This window comes from Sinocyclocheilus rhinocerous, unplaced genomic scaffold, assembly GCF_001515625.1.
Source record: "Sinocyclocheilus rhinocerous isolate Xijiao unplaced genomic scaffold, SAMN03320098_v1.1 scaffold905, whole genome shotgun sequence".
Taxonomy (NCBI): Eukaryota; Metazoa; Chordata; class Actinopteri; order Cypriniformes; family Cyprinidae; genus Sinocyclocheilus; species Sinocyclocheilus rhinocerous.
Genome location: NW_015659390.1, coordinates 659,953 through 671,277, shown reverse-complemented (window position 1 = coordinate 671,277; position 11,325 = coordinate 659,953). Strand labels below are relative to the sequence as shown.

The 11,325-nt window shown below is 38.4% G+C and overlaps 1 protein-coding gene across 1 annotated transcript in view; it reads left to right on the top strand.

Moving 5' to 3' along the window:
* plxna2 (plexin A2) overlaps positions 1-11,325 on the top strand; it is a 221,255-nt gene that overhangs the window by 180,576 nt on the left and 29,354 nt on the right. The window contains exons 18-22 of the mRNA XM_016532441.1: positions 6,200-6,439; positions 6,622-6,772; positions 8,150-8,380; positions 9,873-10,015; positions 10,359-10,627. Coding sequence (XP_016387927.1) covers positions 6,200-6,439; positions 6,622-6,772; positions 8,150-8,380; positions 9,873-10,015; positions 10,359-10,627 — 1,034 coding nt within the window. The remainder of the gene's footprint in view (positions 1-6,199; positions 6,440-6,621; positions 6,773-8,149; positions 8,381-9,872; positions 10,016-10,358; positions 10,628-11,325) is intronic.

The window sequence follows — 11,325 nt, the reverse complement described above, 5'->3', positions numbered from 1 at the left end:
GAGCCGTTTGTGCCAGGATGGGGAGAAAGGTATTGTAATAATGTAAATTATGTAAAAAATAATGCGTTTTTCGAACCACCGAGCATGAGAGCATGTTCTAGTACACCCACAAAACAAAATCAAGACATTGTAAAAGAGCATAATAGGACCCCATTAAGAGCCAAAAAGTCTGATTGGACTCCATGTACAATAGGTCTTTTTGCGAGTGTGGAAGTGTTCAGAACAGCACTAATCACACATGCTCTTCCTTCGCCGAGGTGAAAGCAAACTGCTATAGTCGTCCTTCCTCTGTTCCCAATAGCATAACTGCACTTCAGTCCCCAGCTGTACAGATGTACCCGTGTGCGGGTAGTTCTCCTGAAAGTCACTTTTAGTAAAAGAGACACCGACTGTGCAATGAGGAGTGACAGAAGCCCTGCGTTCCTCCACGCTTCACAGAGCCCAGAGCTCTTAGAGTTCTTAACGGGACTCCTGAAATATGTTGTGTGGGCGCTGTCTGATGTGTCAGGTGCTAGTGCTGTCTCTTTCTTTCTTTCTCTTTCTTACTTTTTACAACCGAGTGAAAAAAACGGAGGTAGACAGAGAAAGGTTGGCTTTCGCCTTTTAGGCATGATCACCAAAGACTCAACTGGCTTTGATTCCCTGCATTTTTATTAACCATTGAGGTTACGATTATGTATTTTTTTTCATCCCCCCGTTTTCCTCTGTATTTTTGGGGAGGGAGGTGGGGAACAAAACAACCGCAGAGTCTGGCAATCAGAGCCGAGCACCCGTCAAGGCAGCCTTCAAACTGTCATTTGCCTCCTCCCCAAATTGCTTCTCTTCCTCCTCTCCTCCCCTCCCGTTACCTGGCGGGGTTCTCAGAAGCCGAACGAACGGCAGACAATTGCCTTTGTGCATCCTGCTGTACCTGTCACCAACCCGCAATTGAGACATTAATCATTTTCCTGATTATAGCTAAAAGATTAGTTTTTCTACCTTTGTCTTCTCTCTCGAGGAGAAGAAGAAAAAAATTGCTTGACACGTGCACCGGCGGAGAGATTTGGTAATGAAGTCTGGAGACGGATTTCTAAAGCGTTGCGCGCCGCTATCTGAGCCGATCACAAAGGCACTTCAGTTTTTTCCTTCTAAAACGAAGCGATCAGACGCTCCCACCAATCAGTGTCAAAGACCTCCCCAGATACCTCGGATAAGAGCGCGCTCGCAAAAAAACCAACATGAAGAACATGAACTATGGATGATAAAAGCATCTTAGCATTTAACAGAGCCACGGGCGTTTTTCTACAGTCGTGCAGATGCTTATAGTTGTTCTACATTCGCCCTTATTTCCATCCGTCTCATTTTTTGCCATTGTTTGGTTACATGCGCATGTACTTGAAAAACAAAGGGCATAATTCAGAGCTGGTGGGCAGCTCTGCTCAGTCATTACCATGAAACGTTTTATTCTCCTGTGTCAGTTTGCTGTGACGGGTTTAGAAGGAGATATCATGCTGTTCATACTGTACATCACCTCCGGAGTTTCAATCGAGCAGAGAAGGCTCATGTTTTAAAGGAATAGTTATATATATATATATATATATAAGGATATTGGGTTATATTTAGTCTAAAGGTCCTTGCACACAGAGTTCGTAGTTTTCGCACGTTAAAAAATAAATACGACCTCACAATGTCAATCACATTTACACACCTCACACTTTCGCTCATCATAAAAAAATTCGGATTGGGTTCGATTTTCTGTGTTTTTCACATCTGTAGCAAGTGTTTTGACCATTCAGAGCCACCGTACAAGCAAACGCCAAAATCCAGAATGGCGTCTGACTAGTTGATCTACTTTGTCTCACAGCACCATGCACTGTAAAAGTCCTTGCACACTGATTTCACAAAAATTGGTAGTCTTCTTTTTAATATGTGGCTCCAGTATCACTAGCAGAGGATTGGATGGACCCAATATTTCCTCTTTCTTTTTCTCTTTTTAAGAAGAGAGAGGACAACAAAATCATCCTCACTGCTTGAAGACTCCATTTTGTATTGTTTTGCGAATTTTTTCACAACTGATTAATTAATACGCATCAGACTACGTGTGCAAGGTTTCTGTGTGTGACAAATTTTTAGGATGGCGAATACAAAAAGAAGGTAAAGAAAGTCATGCAGGTTTGGAACAAATGACTGTAACTGATAACAGGATAAATAGGATGAGTAACTGATAACGGAGTTTTCTTTTTTGGCTGAACTATCCCTTTGAGGCATTAGTACCTTTTTCATTGAGTAACTTGAGACAGATTTTAGCCTGGGAGCACCATTTCTATGCAACTCTTTGTCCTAGAGCAGAAGAGAGATGCTTGGATTCATTAGTTTAGGCGGGTAGACTGTGCTTTGAGTCATGTGTCAGTCCATGGAAGAACCTGAATCCAATTATTTCAGAGAGACAGAAAAGGATCCCAATTATTTCCACAGCCAAATACCTGCAGCTACTGCAGCCTGGTCAAGGAAGGACAGGAGAGGAACAACTTTCCTGAAGTACAGCTAAAAAAAACATTTGGTTTTGACCCACTCAGTATCTGCATTTCCTTCTGCTTACAGCAGGTGTTATTTAAAATACAATTAAAACCTGCTAATTAAATCCAGCCATGTGGAAAGCTACATTTTTTCCCCCACTATTGGAAAACTGGTAGGTTGATGCGGGCGGAAGTGAAGAAACAAACTGGTACAGCAAGACAAAATGTGACAACAGCCAGTGCGCGTCCAGCCAGTTTGAAACAGATGGTATGCAGAAGCAGCGCTAGGCTCTTCCAGGCCGTGCCAGGCTGGTTGTGGCCACAGCATCTGTCTCTGACATGGCACTGCCACAAAAGGACAGAGAAACACACATAGTTCAATCGCGTTAGACCCTTATTTTGTCCTGCTAAGCTGGCCAGCAGCATTGTGCAGCATTTAGAATGGCTTTTTAATGTAATAGCACAAAGGTTGCAGGTTCAGTGTTTGGTAGGGGTGGTCCATGAACTGAAGAAGTGCTGGAACAGCCCTTCACTGTCATCACTGTAGTAAGTAATACTTTAGTGCTCACTTTTATCCTAAGTGACTACCAGTACACTTACTACAGCAACAATATCCCTGAAGCAATCTGGTTTAAGTGTCTTGCCCAAGGGCACAGTGGTGGTAGTTCATGGATCAGCTCTTGTGTGGCTGCAAACCTGCAACCTTCAATCACTTAATCCTACATATTTTATATATCAATGCTTAATTTTTCTAATCAGAAATACAGTAAAAACAATAAATATTGTGAAATAATATTGCTATTTAAATGAACAGTTTTTTATTCGAATATACAGTATTATAAAATGTGATTTATTCCTGTGATATGCAAAGCTGAATTTTCAGCATGGTCCTTCAGAAATAATTCTAACATGCTGATTTTGTGCTCAAGAAACATTTCTTATAATTATCAAAGTTACAAACAATTGTGCTGCTTAATATTTTTGTGGACACTTTGATACTTTTTGTTTCACGATTCTTTGATTAATAGAGTTCAGCAGCATTTATTTGAAATAGAAATATTTCCCTGCCCCTTTTGATCAATTTAAAGCACCCTTACTGAATAAAAGGATGAATTTTTTTAAAGACAAATAAATCTTACTGACCAAAAACTTCCAAATATTAATTTTAAAACCTGTTACACTCTGCAAAAGGGTGTTTACACTACAATCTTTATAAATAAAAAATGCATTAAAGTAATTCATTAAAATAAATGCTCTAATATGATTAGCATGTAGGCCCTAATATCATTTAAATAATGTTTATATCAGAAGTATCTTGTCATTTTTCTGTATTCAGTGACTGATTGAAACTCCGCTAAGAATCAGTTTTTCGACAATTTGACTAGATCTGCATTTCCTCCGCGCCCTCTCAGTTACCTCACGTGGGGTGCTGTGGAGTGTGTAATGGGATTACAGGTTTTGATGACAGTGTGACTTTAGAGTTATTGAATCCCATTCATTTTTAACCAGATTCAGCCCCTCTGAGCTGCAAGAGAGCTTCTGTTATCACGGAAACACTGTGTGTAATGTGAAGTGCCTACAGAAGAGATCTGAGGCCACGGCGGCGACATCAAATGTTGTTCAAACCTACACGCTTTTCAGTCAGCTGCCTGAGAGTTTTCTTTTTTATGTTTGACTTTCTTAGAAAAATGTAGTAGGTTAGTCCTTCTATAGATGCTTGATATTTCGCGCTATTTGGGGATGTTCAGGCCTGGTAACCACCAGAAGGTTGCAGGTTCAATCCCTAGTTCGAGTTTTTAAAGAATATTTAATGTCAAATAAACTTTCAGAGGTACAAAATGTTACCAGAATCCTTACATCCAAAAAACAGAGGCTGTGTTTTTCTTGTGTTTGTGCCTTATTGTTCTTTCAGGCTCTCGGTTCGTTCCAGGAATCTGGCCTCGAGGACGAAAACATTTTCTTCGTTATACACCCCGTAGTGTTTACTTGTAATAGCACCGACCTAGCAAGCAAGTATAAGCCAATACCAGTTAATCACTGACAAGAAAGCCATCTCAATCTCAGAATTGACAAATATCACTTCTTATACACTCCTCAAGGGCCGAGTGAAGAGGAAGAGTGAAGGAATGAGGAACCAAAAGCTATGGAATGAGATGCACCCTCAATCTCGCGCAAATCAAGTTTGTGTGGTCAAAATGAGTTAGTATCGATTGCGGCTCTGGCTGCGAGGAGGCGAGATGCGAGTGGGAGGTGTGGTGCTCGCCGGTTCTGCCGTGCTTTGAAGATATTTAGCTCTAATTAAGTTTCTCCCCTGAGCGTCGGGGAGAAGAAAGAAATGAGATGAAAACCTCCCGGCACAGTCAGAGTTTCACAGCAATCAATTTTGTTGTTCGAGCATCAGCGCTGCTCTCTGCTACTCCGAGGGAACGGTTCGGTGCCCGTGCACGTAGACTTGAGTGCATCCGTCAAGTGTGACTGCTGATGTTTATGCGGTACAGATCACAGTTGTTGCACACTTGAGGCATGAGAGGGCTGCAGTTTGCTTCATTTCAGCTTAACAATGTAATCACATTGGATTCGGGGCCTAGCGCTTAGAGATACATTGAGCATTGTTGCTTGTGTTGCAGGTTCCAGTCAAACTCTAGACCATGTTTGATCTTTCTGTAATATGTATATTACAGAAAATTAAACCTCTTTAAGGACTATTTTTGTCCATTGTGAAAATATTTTAATGCTAATTAATGACATTTTCCATTACTTTTTGTTATTACTGATTTTTTTTTTAATAGTTTCTCATTAGATTCTCATAATGGTAGTACAGTATTTCTTTTTTAATTTCATAAAATAATGTTAACTGAAAACAAATACCACTATGATGTATTTGCAATAGTGTTATTTTAGTATCATTGATATACTGTTATATTTTTGTTACTGTTTAGAATTTGTTTTGATTTTTATATTTTGTTTTTGTTTTAAATTGTTGAAATAAAGTTTTAGTAATTTTGTTGTGTTCTTTCTCTTTTTTATGTGTTTTTGTTTCATATAAAACTATATATGTCTAAAACTATATATAGTTTTCATTCATTTTTATTTCAGTTTTAGTTATTTTAGCACTTAGTTAAACTAAACTAAAAAGAGAAATGATGCCTTGGCAACTAGTGGAAATAAAATGAATTTGTGATTTTTATATTTTATTTCATGTATTTAATGTTAAAATCATGTTTTTAATGTTTAACATTTTTAGTGTATATTAATAACTGCTTTGCAATTTTACTACCTTTTTTTTCTTTCAGCAAAATGATAACTTTTTTTTTTTTTTTTGCCCAAAATAAGACGACCCAGGCATGTTCTTGACAGGTTTTGCTCTAGATATGCAGCTCATTTCTATCTTGAAGAACAAAGTCTCATAATAATGTGTGATATGCCGAGTCGATCAGAAGAGTGTAATTTACTCTTTTAATGTTTATTCCTGATTTTTGAGTTTAAAAGGTACTCTTTCCTTTGTTCTCCAGCTCCGTTGTTGTCTTACAAAAGGAAATGCATCTGCAGTCTTTTCAGTTCAGTAAAACACTTGAAAACAGATGGTATCAAAGGGATCTTAATGGGAAAGAACTGAAGTGAGATGAAACAATGAATAACAATTACTCTCGAAAAATGCTGATGAAAATGAAGCATATTTCTCTCTGTCTCTTTCTCATTTCCAGGTGTGTAAGGTTCTGAACATCACGACTATGAGCTGTTTGGCTCCCTCGCTGACAGCCGAGTACAGGCCGGGTTTGGATTCAGTCAAGCACGCAGACGAGTTTGGCTTCATCTTCAATAATGTGCAAGCCCTTCTAGTGTACAACAACACTAACTTCATGTACTACCCCAACCCTTACTTTGAGCCTCTCAGCACCAATGGCATACTGGAACAGAAACCTGGCTCACCTATCATTTTAAAGGTATGTTTATCCTCACGCTTGACCCTTTGACCTGAGAGCTGCAAATCAGACTGTTAATATATAAGCATATGCAATGTATCCTGAAAGATCTGATATCCATAAATATGTATACAGAAATATTTAGTAGTGTAAGCTTCTCAAACGTATCTAACCATCATTCACGTTTGCTGTGTGTGTATTAGGGTAAAAATCTGGTTCCTTCGGCCTCTGGAGGAGTGAAGCTTAATTACACTGTTCTGATAGGAGAGACTCCCTGTTCAGTCACCGTATCTGAGTCTCAACTGCTGTGCGAACCACCAAATCTCACCGGCCAGTACAAAATCATGGTAAGACGTATGCAAAAATATGTATATTTCAAATTTTTTTGAACACATCCACATCAAAACCGTCTAGTTTTTCTGTGAAATATTTTTCAACCCAGATCTAAACCATCAAGTGGTTTGAAATCTGATTTCGGAAACACGTCTCAGTATGAACTGCATGTGAACTGTCAGGGGTTTTTTTTTTTTTTTTAATTCAGCAAGGACTCATTCAGTTGATCAAAAGAGACAGTAAAGACATTTAGAATGTTACAGAAGATTGCTATTTCAAATAAATGCTGTTCTTTTAAACATTCATCAAAGAATCCCAAAATGCATCCGTTTTCACAAAAATATTAAGAAGCACAACTGTTTTTAACACTGATCATAAGAAGAAATAGTACTTAAGCAGCAAATCATATGTGACCCTGGACCACAAAACCAGTCTTAAGTCGCTGGGGTATATTTGTAGCAATAGCCAAAAAAACATTGTATGGGTCAAAATTATCGATTTTTCTTTTATGCCAAAAATCATTAGGATATTAAGTAAAGATCATGTTCCATGAAGATATTTTGTAAATTTCCTTCCGTAAATATATCAAAACTTAATTTTTGATTAGTAATATGTATTGCTAAGAATTTATTTATTTGGACAACTTTAAAGGCGATTTGCTCAGTATTTTGATTTTTTTGCACCCTCAGATTCCAGATTTTCAAATAGTTTAAAATTATTTATACATAAGCTTTCAGATGATGTATAAATCTCAATTTTAAAAAAATTGACCCTTATGACTGGTTTTGTTGTCCAGGGTGTTTTCTAAAGGATCCTGTGACACTGAAGTCTGAAAATTCAGCTTTGCCATCACAGGAATAAATTATATTTTAAAATAGTAAAAAAGAAAACCATCCCTAAACATATGAATGTAGTTAATAGCTTTTTTCCTTTCTTCTGTTTTTGTAAAACACAACAGTCTAATAATCTGATGAAAAAATTAGTCTGATTTCTAAGAACAATACCTCATGTGTTATGTTTTTTACATGCTTGAAAAGCCCTTTAGTGCTTGTTTACTAGATTTGAGACCTGTGCGGTTGAGGAGGGCGTTAAATGTTCTGTTTAAACACTCATTATTTACTATTGTTGTACCGCTTGTTGAGACGCAGACCAGACCTTCAGCAATGCCACAGTCTTGTTGCTGTCACCAGGTTCCCTAGAAACAGAAAACCAATTACCGTTAGTGCTGCCCAAAACTTAACACAATGTGTATGTGTATGTGTATGTGTATGTGTTTTTCTAGATTTTTGTTGGTTTGGAGAGTAAGGTATATTTTTACACTCTGTATCTCTGTGTGTGCATTTATTCTTGATTGATTCTCATGTGTATATATATATGTGGGTTTGTTCTATCGGGTAGGGGTCGGTGGTCTGCATGTGTCCCCCGGCTCAGTAAACATTCTCTCTGACAGCCTCCTGACTCTTCCTGCCATTGTCAGCATCGCTGCCGGCGGCGGCCTCCTTCTCATCATCGTCATCCTTGTGCTTATTGCCTATAAGCGTAAATCCCGCGAGAACGACCTCACACTCAAACGACTCCAGATGCAAATGGACAACCTGGAGTCCAGGGTCGCGCTGGAGTGCAAAGAAGGTGAGAAAGACACGGACATCAGCCTTTCACTATGTTGCGTTATTGATTATTTGTGTTCATCTGAGAGAAAATAATCTCATGTTTCCTTAGAACCACACAACATGACTGTGTGAGCCGAACTGAATCCAATTTACAGTGCATTCAACATATACATACTCTTTTAGTTAGAGAATTGGGATTGCAGAACATCACAGGATGGATTTGAAGTGTCAAATGTTTTAAATATTAGAACATATACTGTTAGTTGTGTTTGTTCTGTTATCCATTATTCCCTTACTCGCCAAAAACTCAACAGTTTTGATGTCATATTCTTATTTATTAGATTGCACCAATTCAATCTTTAGTCATAGAGCAATGCGACACACATCAGCATTTGAGGGTTTCAGGTGGCTGACAGATCAAACCGTTTCTTACACACAATGCAAAAGAGAGAGCGTCCCTGACCTACGGTTAGTGGGTCTGAGAGGATGAGCTTTGTGTTGACTGATTCTGGAGCCGCAAGGAATTTAAGATGCAGAAGTATTAAAGGGGCAGATCGAGTCCTGCACTCCATGAACGCCTGCGAGGGAGTGAGTTTAAGATGAGAGAAAAGGCACAGAGAGAGACGCCGGGCCGAGATGAAGAGGAGGACAGGTGAGAGGAGACGATAGAGTGAAGGCAGAAGGAACGTTCCAGAAAAGAGAAATAAGGAAACGTGAGGAGAGAGAGAAAGAGAGATAAATAACTCCCTCAGGGAAGAGTGCTGCCCCAGGCTCTGTCAGAATGGACCCAATTAAAGACATCCCACCTCCAGTCTCCAGCAGCAGGGGACAAGCACTTCAGCAGCCTGCAATTTACTCTTTGTGTGTGTTTGTGTGAGTGAGAAAACCATAAATAGAGAGAAGCTGAGAGGTTATTTTGGTTTGCTCTCTTCGTCTGCCTCCAACACCCTTCAGGAACTTCATAAAAACCTCAAACTGGACAAAACTAAGTCTTCAGAGATGCTGATTAGCAGTTCAGCGGTTCAGGTTTTGTTGTGTTTGGACCTTTAATGTGACTACAACTTAAAAAACCCACATATATATCGTATATGTCAAGTAAAAGTTTCTGTTCCAGTTCATAGTATTATATATTTGAAGTAATTTAAAATAAGAAATGATATCATTTTGATGACAGCTAAAAACCTTTTCTAACAAAACAAAAACAAATGAATAAAAAAATAAAAATGTTACATATATTTTAATGTGCTTATACTATATTTCATGAAAATATATCATCGTAAATTAAAGCATGTATTAGTATAACAATAAATACTACCATGATGCACTTTCCATTTACAGATTTCGAATTTTATAAGAATGTGCTTTATTTTTTTTCTATACCAAATAAAATGATTATTTAAATCATTTTTTCTTGATTTTGTGGCAAACCGTGACCTGGACATTGAACTGTGAATTTTTCAGTGTATTGAAATTGTTTCTCGTTTTTTTTCTCCTCCCCATTTTGTTTTCAGCTTTTGCAGAACTGCAGACAGACATTAATGAGTTGACGAGTGATCTGGACCGGGCCGGAATTCCTTATCTGGATTACCGCACATATGCCATGAGAGTGTTATTCCCCGGCATTGAGGACCATCCTGTGCTCAGAGAGCTGGAGGTGGGCTGCGGTCTATGTTGAGAGGATTTATTTCATGAACACTTGTCTCTAACAAGTTGTCCTAACAACAAATTTAATATGCAATCATACTGGATATTTAATATACAATTATATGGTACAGGATTTTAGACCAATGAGCCTACCCAGCACAATGCCACATAAAGCAAATGACCATAACAATATTTAACCGGGTTAGGACATAGTGTAATTTACAGCTTTTCATGTTGCATGTGCTCTTGTTTTGTATTTAAATTATGCATTATTGATTTAGTTCATTGACAGTCGCAGTTGGCTTATAAAAAATGTTTGTATTTAAAAGCAAAGATGTTGTTGTGTGTTCCAGGTCTCTGGTAATGGGCAGCTGTGCGTTGAAAAAGCTCTGAAGCTGTTTGCCCAGCTGATAAACAACAAGGTGTTTTTGTTGACGTTCATCCGTACGCTGGAAATGCAGCGCTCCTTCTCCATGCGTGACCGTGGCAATGTGGCGTCGCTAATAATGACGGCTCTCCAGGGTCGACTGGAATACGCCACGGATGTGCTCAAACACCTGCTGTCCGACCTCATCGACAAGAACCTGGAGAGCAAGAACCATCCCAAACTACTGCTCAGGAGGTTTGCTATTCACTTCATGTTTCTGCTTTCGTTTAGTTTTTCCATTTACTTTGAATGAATACGTCACTAACTGAACTCAAAGTTTTGTTGTGTTATCTTAGCCGGGCATTATAGCTATATTGATTCATGATCCATAACTCTGCAGTCCCTCAGTACGGCCCTATTGTCAGTGTCACTTATCATTTGTGCGCTACTCATAAAACATTCATGAGCAGCTCAGATCCACTTGTTTTTTCCTCTCTCTCGCTCTCGACTGTCCTTTGTGCTTTCCCAATATATATATATATATATATATATGTATATGTATATGTATATGTAAAAGAATAAAAATATATACTTTAAGCGTTGTGTTATCTTAGCCGGGCATTATAGCTATATTGATTCATGATCCATAACTCTGCAGTCCCTCAGTACGGCCCCATTGTCAGTGTCACTTATCATTTGTGCGCTACTCATAAAACATTCATGAGCAGCTCAAATCCACTTGTTTTTTCCTCTCTCTCGCTCTCGGCTGTCCTTTATGCTTTCCCTCCAAATTTGTATAGGTTTTTCAAAGTCTGACTAGAGTCAGTCAACTAGAATCAGAATATTTATTGTCATTATACAAAAAGTACAACAAAATTATGTGCAATCCTATTTCAGTGCAAAAATAAGGTTTAGAGTTAAAACAAATACCAATATGTGTATATATGTAAATA